Below are 17,714 nucleotides of genomic sequence, written 5' to 3'. Positions count from 1 at the left end.
CCTATGGGAAGGATGTTGTGAAACTTGAAATGGTTCAGAAAAGATTTGCAAGGATGTTGCCGGGGTTGGAGGATTTGTGCTATAGGGAGAGGCTGAATAGGCTGGGGCTATCTTCCCTGGAGCATTGGAGCCTGAGAGGTGACCTTATAGAGGTTTATAAAATCATGAGGGGCATGGATAGGATAAACAGATAAGATCTTTTCCCTAGGATGGGGGAGTTCAGAACTTGAGGGCATAGGTTGAGGATGAGAGGGGAAAGATGTAAAAGTGACTTTAGGTCAACTTTTGCATGACCATGGTTGTGTTTGTATGAAATGAGCTGCTCGAGGAAGTGGTCAAGGCTGGTACAATTATAACATTTAAAAGGCACCTGAATGGGCATATGAATAGGAAGGATTTAGAGGGAAAAGGGCCAAGTGCTGGCAAATGGGACTAAATTAGGTTGGGATATCTGGTCGGCATGGACGAGTTGGACCGAAGGGTTTGTTTATTACTAAGGCATGTTATTGCGAGGTTGCTTGCATTGAAAGTGATGGAGAATGATGAACCGTATGTCTTGAATGATGTATGACCTTCAAAGAGCATTTAAGACAATGTTGATCTAAACTAGAGACCCAGATAGACACCCACCAACTATGGCAAGGACTAAATGACATCAAGGTTCTAAAAAGAGACAGTACAAGATAGCAGATGATGAAATATCCTTCCAGACCATCTCAACGCCTTCTATGCTCCCTTTGAGCAGAATTTCGGCAGAGAGGTAATACCTATTTCGACAAGCCCTGACAAACCTATCCCAACAGTCACCGCATCAGAGGTCAGATAAATTTTCCTTCGTGTGAATCCAAGGAAAGTGATGGGACCAGATGGAGTATTAGGCCGTGCACTCAGAGTATGCACAGATCAACTGGCAGAGGTCTTCTTGGACATCTTCAACCTCTCCCTGCAGCAGGCAACTGTCCCTGCCTGTTTCAAGAGGGCCAACATCATCCCTGTGCCTAAGAAGGCTCATGCAGCATGTCTCAATGACTACCGGCCGGTGGCCTGAACTTCGGTGATCATGAAGTGTTTTGAAATGCTGGTCATGGCATTAATCAACTTCAACCTCTCCACTACTCTTGACCCACTCCAATTTGCCTATCAGACCAACAGGTCCACGTCAGATGCCATATCACTTGTCCTTCACTCCTCTCTTGAACAACTTGACACCAAGAACAGTACATATGAATCCTACTCATTAACTACAGTTCAGCCTTCAACACAATTATCCCCTCGAGACTGATTACTAAACTTAGTGATCTCGGATTAAACCCCACTCTCTGCAACTGGATCCTCAGTTTCCTGATCCACAGGCCACAATCAGTGAAGATTGGGGACAATATTTCATCCTCACTAACACTCAACACTGGAGCCCCCCAGGGGTGCATACTCAGCCCCCTACTGTACTCACTGTATACCCATGACTGCGTCACCAAATACCAGACTAATGCCATTTACAAGTTTGCTGATGACACCACCATAGTCAGTCAAATCTCAGTTGGCGACGAAACAGACTATAGATGGGAGGTGGAAGACCTGGAAAAATGGTGCACTGAGAACAACCTAGCTCCTAATGCCAGTAAAAGCAAATACTCATTATTGACTTTTTGTGGAATGTTACTCATGCTGCCCGACACATTAACAGCACAGAGGTGGAACGAGTGGAGAATGTCAAGCTCCTGGGAGTGGTCATCATCAACAAGCTTTTTTGGACTCTTCATGTGGAAAGACTGGTTACAAAGGCCCAACAGTGTCTCTCCTTCCTCAGGCAGCTGAGAAAATTTGGCATGACAGCGAATACCCTTGCCAACATTTATAGGCGCACCATCAAGAGCATTCTGTCTGGATGTTTGGTAACTGTATCATTCAAGATCGGAAATGGTGACAGAGAAGGGTTAGGTTGGCCCGGATAATCACAAAGGCCAACCTCCCATCTATAGAATCCATCTACCAGGCCCGCTGTCAAGGAAAGGCCGCCAGCATTCTCAAAGATCCATCCCACCCTGGAAATGCTTTTCTACAACCTCTTCCATCGAGGAGAAGGTTCAGAAGTCTGACCGCATGCACTAGCCAGTTCTTACCCTACTGTTGTTAGAATACTGAATGAACTCTCAAACTCTTAGCATTCACCTATATCTTTGTTTTTGTTTTTGCTGCTGCTTACCTGTTATTTACTTATCTGTGCTATTTAATGGTGTGATCTGCCCGTATTGCTCACAAGACAAAGTTTTTCACTGTGCCTCCACAATAAATTCACTTCAATTCAATTCATGATCCTACAGTCCAACTTCAGGTGTCAATGAAATAATGTGATTACATCGAGTAGCTGTGAAGTATTGCCATCTGACTCATCTTCATTCATAATCCAAACTTGGCATTAGTGGCAGGAAAAGTGGGGAAGACTGATTGGAAAAAGAAACTTTAAACATTTAAATTGTTTGATTTAGAATATCATTCTGATTAGCGAAATGATCTCTTCCAAAGCATTGAGACAGGGATGTATAATTATCTGTAGAAATGTGGAAAAAATCCTTGACAATGCAAAATTGGTTTTCTAATATTATGTTTGAACCAACTTTTCAGCAAAGAAAGGCGTGCCCAAATGTTCATAATGGATAGATCATTTTGAACCTACAGTGAGCTCATTTTTCATTTTTGTGTGTTTTCCTTCCACAGAATTACAAAGCAGTACTTGTGGAAACCCTGGTGTACCACACGGAGGCATTGTTCATGGCACAAGCTTTGATGTTGGAGACAAGATCACATACTCGTGTGTGCATGGTTATATTCTCGATGGACACCCTCAACTCACCTGCATGGCCAGCTCAGGGAATACTGCATCATGGGATTTTCCTGTTCCTATTTGCAAGGGTATGTAAAACTAATTTCATTAATGCTTTAATTTACTATTTGACAAATCTTGAAGAACTACTCAATATTTTCTGATGTTGTTTATTGTCAGAAATTATATTGATGCTATTTTGTTTTCTTACATTCAATTAATATCCTATTCTTTAGAAGTAAATCTACCCCTCATAACTGAAATATTTTGTCATGTTTTGGGTACATTGGTTGAATATAGATTTTGAATCTTGAATCTACACTTGGAATTTGCTGCTGAGATGATGTTGTGCTTATTTATGTGAAGTGCTTCGAATTAGAATATCAACTGTGATACTTATATTTAGGACCATACCTTAGATAAACCTTCATAAACAATCAACGAAATAAAGAAATTGAAATTTAATAACATTGAAAATATTTAATCCAAAAACATAAATGTTGTTTGTTATATGGTTTGAATGTGGGTTCCATTACTTGACTACATTTGTAAAACAGAAACCTCACTTATTGTGAGTGTTTGGTTTAAATCTTTTAACCGGTTACTAACACCATGAATTTTCATTATTTAAAATAAATATCTGTAATTTCTGAAAATGTATATTCTGCTGTACACGATGTGATCAAACTAGATAAAAGAATGTTAATGCTTGAAATATTGAAATTACTGGATTTTTTTTCAAAATCTAATTGCAAGGTTCTTGCACGTGTAACTGCGGACTCTCAGTGACATGTCAGAATCAAATTATTTACTTATCTACATATGTAAATGATATTTGGCTGAAAGTCTTTTGACCTGCTTTTGCATTTTTATTTCAAGGGAATATCGCATTGTTTGCAGAGAGACTACTGAAAAAAACATTTCCCTCGTAAACTGCTTGCGTAAGAACCTAAGAACCAAAAGCAAGTGTATGCACTTTAGCCTCTTAAGCCTGATCCGTCATTTAATATGATCATGGTGGATCTCATCTTGGCCTCAACTCTAATTTCTTGTCCACTCCCCATAAAATTTTAGTCTGTTACTACTAAAAGTTTGTCTATTTTCTGCTTAAATTCATTCAGAGTCCTGGCATCTAAATTCTTGTCATTAATGTTTTTTTGCAGTATGTTGCCAGAGCATGAAAATAGTGAAAGCAAGAAATGCATTATCATTAGAATCTTTGATATCTCAGAGTGAACCATGCCAATCGGTGGTATCAGCTCAAGTAGTACTTTTGACCAGCAAAATCTAAGCTAAATTTGGGTTATTGCCATTATTCTGACAATAACTGAAGCTTTCAATGGAATGAAGATGTTTTGTCTTCTTTCATTAATATTTTAAATAGAGGGAAACCCATTTGATAACATCCAATAGTATTTGAATGTTATCATATGGATCATTTGAACACACAATGTCTCGCTGTGCATGTAACAACAAAGGCAAACAGAACAAAGGAAAAAAAAATGCAGCTCTTCTCTTTGGTGTTCACAATTTAGTCATTTGTAATACTTGTTTACTCTTTTCGAATATAATGCAAAACCAGAGCCAATATTAAATTGTTTGTCAGCAAAACTGTCATTGAATTAATGTCACACTAATAATCCTTATTGTTTTACAACTAAAAATAAATCATTTCATGATTTTTAATTACAATTTTGTAATTACATAGCCAGCCCATTCTACCCAGGAACTAATTTAAGTGGTTTGATTAAGCAGTTCGTATTTATTGCATGGAGTGCATGACCACAGTAGAGCTTTGTGCTTTAAGTGGAAATATGTTACGTTGATAAGTTTAACCAGTTAAATGCCAAATAAATATAATTGCTGCTGTACTGTACCACCAAATGAAAGCGCACTCTCTCGGTAGTTGGATGTAATAACAGCTACTGTCATTGAACAATTGCAAGGAAAAGGTCAAAATAAGACATTTGAAGTGGAAATTAAATATTAAGCAGTGCTGTCACTTTCATATTTTGATGACATCTCACTTTTTTTTTGCTTTTGTGAAAAATATAATCAGCAAGATTTGGTTAACAATATTATCAAGTGGTCAGTTCTTGCTTATCAATAACTTACTCACTCATGAGGTTGTCACTGAAGTGGCCATTTGAAGCCCTCTCTACCGAGATGTTGCGCAGCCTCTTCAATGATTTGTAGCAGACATCTTTGGTGACAATCGTCTGTTTAACAAAACTCTGGTTGGCCATTCCTACTGCCTTCAACGCTATCAAATCAGTGAATTCTGTGAAATGTGGGCTAAAATAGCCAAGGACCCTATCGTATTCACTTCTTTAGCCTTGAAGGTATTCAAGGAAAATTGTCCTCTCTGGCTGCTTCCAATAAATAAATTGATTCTAACGAATCTTGTGACACTTATAGTTGATATCTTTCTTAAACTTCAAATGGATACTTTGTTGATTAATATAAAGCACATTGCCATTGGCTAATGTTTATGCAACTGAATTATAATATCATTCAAAGCCACTTAGGAACAGTTCCATCAAGCTCTGCAGCAGTCTGGGAAAATTTACATTGGCCTGAATTGTTCTCCATGGAATTGAAAATGCACTGATAATTCTCTGAGAATATCAACTAACATTCCTCAGCTGCTGCCTATGCTGAAAGATCCCAAATCAGGTGTAGATAACTGCAGCCTTTTTTTTACTATCAGTGGGAGAGATGAAAATGGAGTATTTTCCAGGATTTTCTTCATGGTAATTGGAATGTTAATTCATCTGTGTGACACATTGGTTATTTTGTCTGCTGCTTATTACAAAAATAGGAGTATTTAAGTTAATTCATTCAATTGAGAGTGGTGTTACACATGACCAAGGTCATAGGCTGCAATCACACCACTTGTTTACTGGCATGGGTGGAATGCTTACCATCCCCCTTCACCTGCAGCATGGCAGATATTGAATAGAAGCAAACAGAAGAGCACAGTTCTGAAAAATAGTCAGGATAGATTCAGAACATTAATCCACAGATGTTGACAGACCTGGTGAGTTTCTCCCACACTTACATTTGCAAAGGAGAACAAAATGTTCAAAGAAAGGAGAAGAGGGAAAAAAAAACTTTATAAACAAGTCATGTCCACACTGAAATTCAAAGCATCAATCCCCCTGGCAAATAAAGAACATCACATAAAATCTCTGTTTTATGAAGGAGACAGGTAGACTTGAAACCTCAGAAACAGATCAATATTGTTGTTCTGAGAATGAAGGTTCAGATAAAATTTGTTCAAAATTGTCAGGAATCTAGACAAAGTATCGAGAGAGAAACCAAGCCTCTTGATCGAAGGGTGCAGAAGCAAAGGCACTGATTTGAAGACAACTGCAAAAGAAGCAAATGCAACGTTACAAAACTCTTTTTTTCTGTGAAGTGGATCGAATAGAATCCTTACGGTGTGGAAGCAGGCCATTCAGCCCAACATGTCCACACCAATCCTCTGAAGAGGTGTCCCACCCAGACTGATTCCCCCTACCCTACTACTCTACATTTATCCCTGACTAATGCACCTAACCTGCACATCCCCGAACACTATGGACAATTTACCATGGCCAATCCACACTAACCTACACATCTTTGGACTGTAGGAGGAAACCGGTGCACCCGGAGAAAATCCACACACACAGGGAGAATGTGCAAACTCCCCACAGACAGTCGCCCAAGGCTGGAATCGAACCTGGGTCTCGGGCACTGTGAGGCAGCAGTGCTGAGCCACCATGTCACCCCACAGAGCCACATCAGGAGATATTAGGGGGACAAGGAACCAAACGCTTGGTCAAAGGGAGAGATACAGAGAGAGACAGAGAAAACAAAGAGATAGAGAGACAGAAAGGGAGATAGCGGTTGACAGAGAGAGACAGAATCCACAAGAAAGGGAAAGATACAAAGAGAGAGAGAAAAAGATGGATTCATGGAGCGGGCTTCAAGAGCTCAGTGCACAGGAAGCTGAAGGAACAGCAGCCAGTGGTGGAGTGACGGGAATCAGTGGATGGTCCTGACGCCAAAATGGGAGGAGAGCAGTGATCATACAGTGATAACCAGCATGAAGGTTATAGAGATAGAGAAGGAGTAGGGGCTGGAGGGGATTATAGAGATAGGGAGGAATGTAGGGGCTGGAGGAGATTAGAGAGATAGGGAGGGATGTAAGGGCTGGAGGGGATTATAGAGATAGGGAGGGATATAGGGGCTGGAGGGGATTATAGAGATAGGGAGGGATGTAGGGGCTGGAGGGGATTATAGAGATAGGGAGGGGTATAGAGGCTGGAGGAGGTAATAGATAGGGAAGTGGAGACGGGCTAGAGGAGGTTACAGAGTTAGGGAGGGGTATAGGGGCTGGAGGTGGTCACAGAGATAGGGAGGGATGAGAGAGCAATAAAGGCGGATTCAATTATGGTTCTCAGAAGAGAATTGGATAATTACCATGAGACAAAATATATTAAAGGGACAATGAACTCATGTGAAGGAGGATCAGCTGGTGTAATACAATTAAGTGAATTCAAAGGCTATTTCAGAGGGCATTTAAGAGAGAACCATATTATCAGGGGTCTAGCAAAGCAAACATGCAAAACTAAGTAAGAATGGCAGATTGTGTCTTCTGAATGGCATTAGTGAGCAAGATAGATTTTTTGGATAATTTTCAATGGTCTCATGATCATTATTAATTAGATTAGCACTCTATTCCAGATTCACCAATTAATTAAATTCCACCAGATGTTATAGTGTGGTTTAAAATCATATGCTCCAGAGACAGGACCATGTTTCTGAATTATTAATTATTAAATAGTTAAGAATTAATAAATATTGTCCAGCAACATTAACCTGATACATGTATTGTAGCTCCTATTACTTGCACTGTTTTACATACCGTATGAATTGCTTCTGTAGAAAAAACAATTAATCATCTGTATTCCTATCATACATTCATGTTTACTTTTCTGTTATCATTTCTTTGTCTATGCTATGTTAAATAGTACATGTTGCTGGTTTTTTTTAACTCTATTAGAATAACTGTTATAACCATATTTCTTGTAGCTGATCAACTGGTATGGAAACTTCTTCCAATTATTTATTATGCAAAGAAAAAGTCAGCAACAGAAACTCTTCCCACAGAAATTATCTGATTAACATGGTAAACTAAATATGCTTTAATTTTTGATTTATTAAAAAAAACTTGAGTTATCACCACATTTTAAAATAAGCGAGGTATTTCAACCAAATTTTGAAGGTGATTTAAAGAGTAATTAAACTCTGTTTGACCTCTCCATGCATAATTCTCATAAAATAATTGAATTCTGACTGGCTTGAGCTTTTGCACATTTAACAAGGAAAATTATGTATTAAATAATGTAACACCTATTCTTATATAATTCCATTTGCCAAGGAAGATGGTGCTGTTAATCGGATGTATATAAAAATGTTGCGTCCGTATCCATTTGAGCCTTGCACTTCCCTGTATGCATATTTGAAAAAGACTTGTATTTCATTGGCTCCAATTTAATGTCTGAAAAAATCGGAAGTGAAATGGATTGTTAAATTGGGTGATTAATATGTTGCATGTGAGAATAAAAATCACGACTCATGAAGTTTCAGGAAGTACTAATTAAATGGACAGTTTGCCAGTAGCTGACGCAAAAGTTTGCAAAACTGAATTGTGAACCCAATCAACATACTTATTGAAACTGTTCACATTTTTTTTTTTCCCCACCAGCTAAGAAATACATGATTAAAGTTAGTCAAAATTGTGACCTAAATTTTTGCAATTCTCAGCAAGTGTCTCCAGCTTTTGTCAAAATGCTACCAGTTTTGGGAGACCCACTCCTGATTCTGATACGTCATTTTCAACAGATTGCAGTATAATTTTCACATTCAAGATTCACACAAAGAAGGACACCACTTTGACTGGGACAACACACACATCCTGGGACAGGCAAAACTAAGACACGCATGAGAATTCTTAGACGCATGGCATTCTAACCAGAAGTCCATCAAAAAATACATTGACTTAGATCCTATCTCCCTTCCCTAGAAAAAAGAACTGGAAATGTCATCACCCCACCTTAAGAAACCAAGATCTATAAATAGAGAGGTGGGACATACCACCAGCGCTTCACCAGAGACTTTCACTGATGATGTTACTTAATCATGGTGACAAAATGTTTGAAAACAAGTCTTCCAGCTCAGTGAGCTAACTTACATACTTATGCCGCTAAACATGCAAATGTGCAGCCGCTTTCAGTCAGCTCCAGTTTTCATCAATGGGATGTTTAAAACAAACCTTCTGAGCTTAGATTTTCACATGAAAAATATCAATTTATCAGTCATCGAGATAGGTTGGACTCCCCTTTTAAATGGCACAAGTGATGCCTTTTGATGAGGTAGGCTGCCTTAAAGCAAGTGCACTTTGGCATTCTTCGAAGTGGATATAAATGTGTATAAAAAGTGAACCAAATTATTGGAACTGTAAAACTGTCAAATCATTTGAATTTGACCAATTTGGAAAAGAGAAACTAATGAAAACTTTAATAATATCAGTGCTCGTTATTTCACTATAACATGGAAGAACTGGGTGGGTGACATGAGTTTACGTGGATCAGCATGGGTAGGGCATAGGGAGTGTGTGAGGTTGAAGGAGAATGAGAGGCTAGATAGCTTGTTTCTTTTGTTTGTTTCTTCAGTTTTTCAACTAGAATAAAGTCCCGGATGACTGAAGTGGGACTCCACAGTCAGCCACTTCTCTGATTGCCATCACACTCTTTCCAAGTCACTCCGACATGATACAGAGGGTTGCGTAATTATATCGTTACAATCATTTAACAACTAGCAAACTGTTAATTGCAGTATAATGAGTCACTAGCCTCAGTCACAAAGTGTCTGGCCACTGTTGGTTAGCAACTGATAAGCAAGTGTTACTATACAATTCTTTCTTGTAAAAGAAGAGTATTCCCATGTCAGGAAAGAATTCATTTATCTGGCATTAGTACAGTTGCAAGGCCAACCACCTCACTGAGCCTGGGAAAGTACGAGCTCAGCAAGCGGACACGAATATGAGATTCAAAATAGTTTCCAGGCTTTTAATATCTGACAAGATGGCTGCTTCAAATCTAACAAATCTCCCACAATCATGTCATAGAGTCATAGAGATGTACAGCACGGTAACAGACCCTTCGGTCCAACTTGTCCATGCTGACCTGATATCCCAACCCAATCTAGTTCCATCTGCCAGCACCTGGCCCATATCCCTCCAAACCCTTCCTATTCTTTTATTCATCCAGATGCCTTTTAAATGTTGCAATTGTACCAGCCTCCACCACATCCTCTGGCAGCTCATTCCATAAATGTACCACCCTCTGAGTGAAAAAGTTGCCTCTTAGGTCTCTTTTATATCTTTCCCCTCTCACCCTAAACCTATGCCCTCTACTTCTTGTCTCCCCCATCCCAGGGAAAAGACTTTGTCTATTTGCCCTATCCATGCCTCTCATAATTTTGGAAATCTCTATAAGGTTACCCCTCAGCCTCCAACGCTCCAGGAAAAACAGCCCAAGCCTATTCAGCCTCTCCCTATAGCTCAAATCCTCCAACCCTGGCAATATCCTTGTAAATCTTTTCTGAACCCTTTCAAGTTTCACAACATCTTTTCGATAGGATGGAGACCAGAATTGCACACAATATTCCAACAATGGCCTAACCAATGTCCTGTACAGCTACAACATGACCTCCCAACTCTTGTACTCAGTACTCTGACCAATAAAGGAAAGCATACCAAAGCCTTCCTCACTATACTATCTACCTGTGACTTCACTTTCAAGGAACTATGAACCTGCACTCCAAGGTCTCTTTGTTCAACAACACTCCTGAGGACCTTACCATTAAGTGTATAAGTCCTGCTAAGATTTGTTTTTCCAAAATGCAGCACCTCATATTTATCCAGATTAAACTCCATCTGCCACTTCTCAGCCCATTGGCCCATCTGAACAAGATCCCATTGTAATCTAAGGTGATCTTCTTCTTCAATTTTAGTGTCATCATCAAACTTACAAACCATATCTCTTATGCTCACATCCAAATCATTTATATAAATGATGAAAAGTAGTTGACCCAGCGCCAATCCTTGTGGCATGTTAGGTGGAGTAGCCATGCTAAATTGACCATAGTGTCTAGGGATGGGTAGATTAGCCATGGGAAATGCAGGTTTACAAGGATAGTCTGGGGGCTTGGTCTGGGAGGGGTTGTTATAGATTCGATGGGTTGAATGGCCTGCTTCTACACTGTAGAGGTTCTTTGATTCCAAATCTCACTTGAAGCCCAAATTTGTCTGATGTTGTTGTATGTTGTTCTCAGAGACAACTCTAGCAGCTGAAGATTCCTCGCTTACTACAGAATTAACGCAGGCAAAGTGATAAAGCTCTTGACATGCATGTTTATACAAAATATTTGCATACAAAATAGGTGCAAGCAATTTGAGTTATGATATTGGTTAAGTTTGTCTATCATGAAAACTTCAAAACATGTAAACATTAGAACTTTTCAAAATAGGTTTTCTCAGGAGGTCGGAGGCACAGAATGTGAAATAGACTGAGGGGTAAATTGAGAAACATTTATTTCTAAAGAAATGCAGAATTGGAAATGGATAAGGAGAGTGAGATTCATTGTATGTCTAGGAAAAAAATCAAAGAATAAAAGACAAGCATTCAGACAGATGGATGGGGAAAAATAGTAAAAAAAAGGCAGGCACTTCTGTTAGATCAACTATTACTTGGTTAATTACTTTCAAGCATCAAAAATTACAGAAAAGCAAGCACAATTTAAAAATAAATGACTATAATCTCTCACCATGGGACTTAGTTTCTTTTCTCAACAACAAAAAACAGAAGTTGCTAGAAAAAGCTCAGCAAGTTTGGCAGCATCTGTGAAGAGAAATTAAAGTTAATGTTTGGGGTCCAGTAACCCTTCCTCAGAACACTTCCTCTGAGGAAGGGTGACCAGACCTGAAACATTAACTCTGATTTCTCTTCACAAATGCTGAGAGACCTGCTGAGCTTTTCCAGCAACTTCTGTTTTTGCTTCTGATTTACAGCATCTGCAGTTCTTTTGGTTTTCATTTTTTTCCCCCTCAAGCTGATATTTCAATATAAGCTGCAATACTTGCCTTCTGTTCTCTCAGCCACTGAATGTTGGAGCAAATTTCTAACTGGCAACTAGCCGCTGGCTAAGCACTTAGTAAGCACTCACTCTGTGGTGATAAATGAGAGTTTGAGTTAAATTTATGGTGAGCAGAGCACTTATTAATGTTCAAAGCAATTATTGGAGTAACCAGCTGGAAGCTTCCTTCATTGATAAGCGGATTGATAGAAGCAGAATGTGGCCATTTGGAAACAACTTATTGTTCTCAAATAATTTGTATTTGTCAGCATCTTTTCAGACAACCCAACCCAAAGCCCCTGTACCTCATGAAATGATCTGCAAATATTCTTTTTGACCTTTGATATGGTTCATCATACCCTTGTCCTCATGGAAAGGGAGTAAAGTTTACTGATCTTTTTTTTAACAAGCAAAGCTAATTCCCAAGTCACTTCCACCCACACCTTCATTTACCTATCACGTTCCCAGCTATCTTCCCCCAAACCCAACCCCCTCTCATTTATCTCTGAGCCCCCCATATGATCAACAATATGGTTCATAAGATTATAAGACGTAGGAGTGGAAGTAGACTGTTTGGCTCATCACAGAAACCCTAGTGTAGAAGCAGGCCGTTCAGCCCATTGAGTCCATGCCAATCCCTCAAAAAGCATCCCACCCACCCCTCATTCCTATCCTTGTAACCCTGCATTTCCCATGGCTAACTTATCTATACCACATATTCTTGGACATTGTGGGCAATTCAGCATGGCCAGTCTTTTTAACCTTCACGTCTTTGGACTCCACTCCACACTCCATGAGTTTATGGCTGATCTGATAATCCTCAATACCACTTTCCTGCCTTTATCCGATAACCCTTGACTCTCTCATTGATGAAAATTCTGTCTTTCATCGTCTTGAATGTACTTAATGACTGTCTCGATAGCCCTCTGAGTAAAGAATTCTACAGATTCACCAAACTCTGAGAAAAGGAATTCCTTCTAATTTCTGTCTTAAATGGGTGACTCCCTATTTGGAAATTATGCCCTCTGGTCCTAGACTCTTCACAGCTACCCTATCAAGTCTTTTAAGAACTTTGCATGTTCACTGAGGTCTCCGCTCATTCTCCGAAACCCCAATGAATATAATGCCAAGCACTAAACCTTTCCTTAATATACTGGAGGAAGAATCAAAGGAGGACTGGAACAAGCAATGTTCTACATACCCCACAAAAAAAAGATAGCCAGAAATAGTTCAAGAAAGAAGCAGAGATTCCTCAGACCATTTTGGTCAATGCAGACTGGATAACTCCCGTCCACTGCAGCTCCTTCTCCACATGGCTGAGCCCATTCTCACTTTGAACAATTTCTTCTTAAACTTGTCTCACCTTCTCCCTCTAAAATAAGCAGCTACATGTCCCTGCATGGGCCTTAATTATACACACATTTTGTCCCATTATTTTTCCAGTTCTTTTCAGTCCTGACGAAGACCTGTTTCCCTAGAGCATCGGAGGCTGAAGGGTGACCTTATATAGGTTTATAAAATCATGAGGGGCATGGATAGGATGAATAGACTGGGGCAGGCGAGTCCAGAACTAGAGGGCATCAGTTTAGGGTGAGAGGGGAAAGCTATAGTAGAGATCTAAAGGGCAACTTTTTCATACAGAGAGTGGTGCGTGTATGGAATGGGCGATCAGAGGAGGCAGTGGAGACTAGTACAATTGCAATATTTAAAGGCACCTGGATGGGTATATGAATAGGAAGGGTTTGGAGGGAAATGGGCCGGGTGCTGACAGGTGGGACTAGATTGGGTTGGGATATCTGGTCGGCATGAACGAGTTGGACCGAAGGGTTGTTTCCATGCTATACATCTCTATGACTCTATGTCTCCATAATTATTTATCTTGAAATATTAACTATGTTTCTCTTAGTACAGATGCTGTCAGACCAGCTGGGGTTTTCCAAAAACTTAATTTTTTGATTTCCACAAATGCTGTCATACTTTGCTTCTACTCAGATTGATGTTCTCAATACTGTGCTAATACTAAAACTTATTAACAATGGCAATTGCAGATGAAAAGCTGAACTGTTGGAGAGTTGGACTGAATTATGTACCACATTAGATAATGGTGATGCTAAAAGTTTGAAGTATTTATGGTCTTAAATTAAGAAATATGTTATTAGATGTTGGTTACGGATTGCTACTGTCACGTTAGCAAGATCAATTTTGCATGAGGTTTTCATAAATCCTTTGAATTTTGCATGAACAATTATTTTAGGTAACATTAGGCAAACCCATGTTACAGGTGAATATCTAGTTTCATATCACTAACCAGATAATGGATTGCACATTAAAACACAGCACGACTTGTTCTTTGACCGTGAGCAGTACACTAACAGCTGTTAACCTGCTCAGTAAGGAGAAAAGAAAGATGCTGCACAAGAAGTGATAATTGAACCTACCAAATCTGTTGCTATAACAGCACATAGAATCATAGAATCCTTACAGTGTGGAAGAAGGCCTTTCGGCCGATTCAGTCTATGCCGACCCTCCAAAGAGCATTCCACCTCGACTCTGCCCCACCCTTTCCCTGTCCTCCTGCATTTCCCTTGGCCACTCCACCTATCCTGCACATCTCTGGGCAATTTAGCATTACCAATCCACCTCACCTATACATCTTTGGGCTATGGGAGGAAACCGGAGCACTCCATGCAGACAGTAGGCTAAGGATGTAATTAAACCCAGATCCCTGGCACTGTGGGGCAGCAGGGCTAACCACTGAGTGACTATGCCACGCTATGAAATGCATGAATATGAACATGAATTCTATACCTTTATAAACCAAATATATTCATTTGGTCTCGTAAAGCTTATTTCAATCAAAACATTTTGGCATATGGATTCTGAATTTCTTTTACTGATTCGATAAGAAGCTAAACCATACAGACCAAGAATTTTCAAGAGGTTATCCCTGATCTGTGGTGAATTGTTTACCTGGAAGGTGACTTTCCTCTGTTGCACCATCTGCTAAACTATAAGTAAAGAAACCTTGGCAAGAAGAACGGATGGGAGAAAATTTGAAAAAGAAAAGCTCCATGTAGCATTCACCCACATGAAATAAGCCCAATACAGTCCTGGACGTTGAGTCTAAGATGAGTCTGACCTCAGTATTTTAAAAGGAATGTTTTAACCCCGTAAAATAGGGATAGGGATGATTCATTTAATTGGATAGAAGTTTCACGTGTTATCAGTTCAAGTTTTGAAAAGTGTGAGAATACTCTTGGGCAGGTCAACATAATAAAGTTCGAAATGTTGGATGTCTTGAAATACGTTAAGGTAGACAAGCCCCCAGGGCCCCATGGGATCTACCCCAGGATAGTGTGGGAAGAAAGGGAGGAAAGAACTGGGACCTTAGCAGATGTCTTTGAATTCTCTTTGGTCTCTGGTAAGATTCGAGAGGACTGGTGAATGTACAATATTGTTCTTTTGTTTAAGAAGGGAAACAGAGATTAGATTAGATTAGATTAGATTAGATTAGATTAGATTAGATTAGATTACAGTGTGGAAACAGGCCCTTCGGCCCAACAAGTCCACACCGACCCGCCGAAGCGAAACCCACCCATACCCCGACATTTACCCCTTACCTAACACTACGGTCAATTTAGTATGGCCAATTCACCTGACCCTGCACATCTTTGGATGGTGGGAGGAAACCGGAGCACCCAGAGGAAACCCACGCAGACACGGGGAGAACGTGCAAACTCCACACAGTCAGTCGCCTGAGGCGGGAATTGAACCCGGGTCTCTGGCGCTGTGAGGCAGCAGTGCTAACCACTGCTGTCTCACAGCACCTGACATCAGTGGTGGGGAAGCTGTTGGAGAAATACATTTGGAAACAAATGGATTTGTTAGTAATAAAAGCAGAAATTGTTGGAAAAGGTCAGCAGATCTGGCAGCATCTGTCGAGAGAAATCAGAGCTAATATTTTGGTCCAGTGACCCTTCCTCAGAATCAGAGATATTAACTCTGATGTATCTTCATGGATGTTGCCAGACCTGATGAGCTTTTCCAGCAATTTCTGTTTTTCTCTCTGATTTACAGCATCCACAGTTATTTTGGCTTTTATTTGGACTTGTTTGTGATAGGCAGTGTGGGTTAATGCAGGGAAGATCATTTCTCACCCAATTTGATTGGTGTGGAGGTGTTGGTGTTGGACTGGGGTGGACAAAGTTAAAGGTCAGACAACACTAGGTTAGAGTCCAACAGGTTTTTTTTGGAAGTACAAGCTCTTGGAGCGCTAGCCATCTGAAGAAGAAGCACTGCTCCAAAAGCTTGTACTTCTAAATAAACCTGTTGGACGATAACCTGGTGTAGTGTGACTTTCAACTTGATTGAGTTTTTTTGAAGAGGTGACAAAAGTGATTGATGAAGGAAGGGCAGTGGATGTTGTCTACGTGGACATTAGTAAGGCACTTGATAAGGTACCTCACAGTAAGTTGGTACAAAAGGTAGAGTCTCACATGGTCCTGGGGGAGTTGGCTCGATGAATATAAAACTGGCTTGATCATTGAAGATTGAGAGTAGCAGTCAAAGGGTGTTTATTCAAAGGGATGGGAGAAAATTTGAAAAGGAAGAACTCCACAGAGCATTCACCCACCCACCATAGCACAGCAACATAACTTGTGGTGTTCCACAGGGAACAGTGCTGGGACTTTTATTGTTTGAAAAATATATAAATGATCTGGAAGAAAATGTAGGTCGTCTCATTAGTAAGCTTGTGGATCACAGCAAAATTGGTGGAATTGCAGATAGTGAGGAGGATTGTCAAAGGATACAGTAGGATATGGATAGATTGCAGGTTTGGGCAGAGAAATGATAGATGGAGTTTAATACAGATAGTTGCAAGATGATGCATTTTGGAAGATCAAATTCAAGTGCAAATTATAAAATAAATGGCAGAACCTTTTGGAACATTGGCATACACAAGGATCTGCGAGATCCCTGAATGTGACAACACATGTGGATAATGTGGCTAAGCATGCTTGCCTTCATTGGCTGGGGCACTGAATGTAAAAGTTGGCAAGTTATGTCACAGCTGCACAAAAGTTTCGTTAGCCAACATTTGGAATATTTCATGCAGTTCTGGTCACCACACTACCAGAAAAATGTGGATGTTTTGGAGAGGGTGCAGGGAAGGTTTACCAGATGTTGCCTAGTCTGGAGGGTTTTCATTATGAGGAGAGGTCTGATTGTCTTCACTAGAAAGACTGAAGCTAAAGGGGTGACTTGATAGTGGTCTACAAAATTATTGAGGCATAGATAAAGTCATCAGGGACTTTTTCCCAGGGTGAAAAAGTCAACAATAAGAGAGGATAGGCTCAAGGTGAGAGGTAGAGAGTTTAGAGGAGAAGTGCGGGGAAAATCGTTCATCCAGAGGGTGATAGGTGCCTGGAACACATTGCCAATGGAGGTGGTGGAAGCAGGCACATCAGCAACTTTTAAGGCATATCTTGATAGACACACGAACGGGAGGTGAACAAAGGGATAGAAACCTTTACACATGGGCAAGAACTAGTGGGTCTCAATAACAACCAAGTATTGCATTAGGCTTCCTGTGCTGTATTGTATAATATTATTGTATATTGTACACATGCAATTGCAAGGTAATATTACTGATAGAAAAGAGAGATTTGCAAATTGTTTGAAAATGTGTATTTTTTTAAAAAAAGGT

At 39.9% G+C, this 17,714-nt stretch overlaps 1 protein-coding gene across 3 annotated transcripts in view; it reads left to right on the top strand.

Moving 5' to 3' along the window:
* Positions 1-17,714, top strand: part of csmd3b (CUB and Sushi multiple domains 3b) — a 1,935,846-nt gene that overhangs the window by 785,296 nt on the left and 1,132,836 nt on the right. For all 3 annotated transcript variants that reach the window (XM_087986040.1, XM_087986041.1, XM_087986039.1), the window contains exon 4: positions 2,716-2,910. In XM_087986040.1, coding sequence (XP_087842166.1) covers positions 2,716-2,910 — 195 coding nt within the window. The remainder of the gene's footprint in view (positions 1-2,715; positions 2,911-17,714) is intronic.

Source organism: Chiloscyllium plagiosum, unplaced genomic scaffold (genome assembly GCF_037043375.1).
Source record: "Chiloscyllium plagiosum isolate Xiang-an unplaced genomic scaffold, Cpla_swu_hap1 HiC_scaffold_4, whole genome shotgun sequence".
NCBI classification, from domain to species: domain Eukaryota; kingdom Metazoa; phylum Chordata; class Chondrichthyes; order Orectolobiformes; family Hemiscylliidae; genus Chiloscyllium; species Chiloscyllium plagiosum.
Note: the sequence above shows the minus strand (reverse complement) of the source record. Positions and strands in the feature narration are given on the sequence as shown.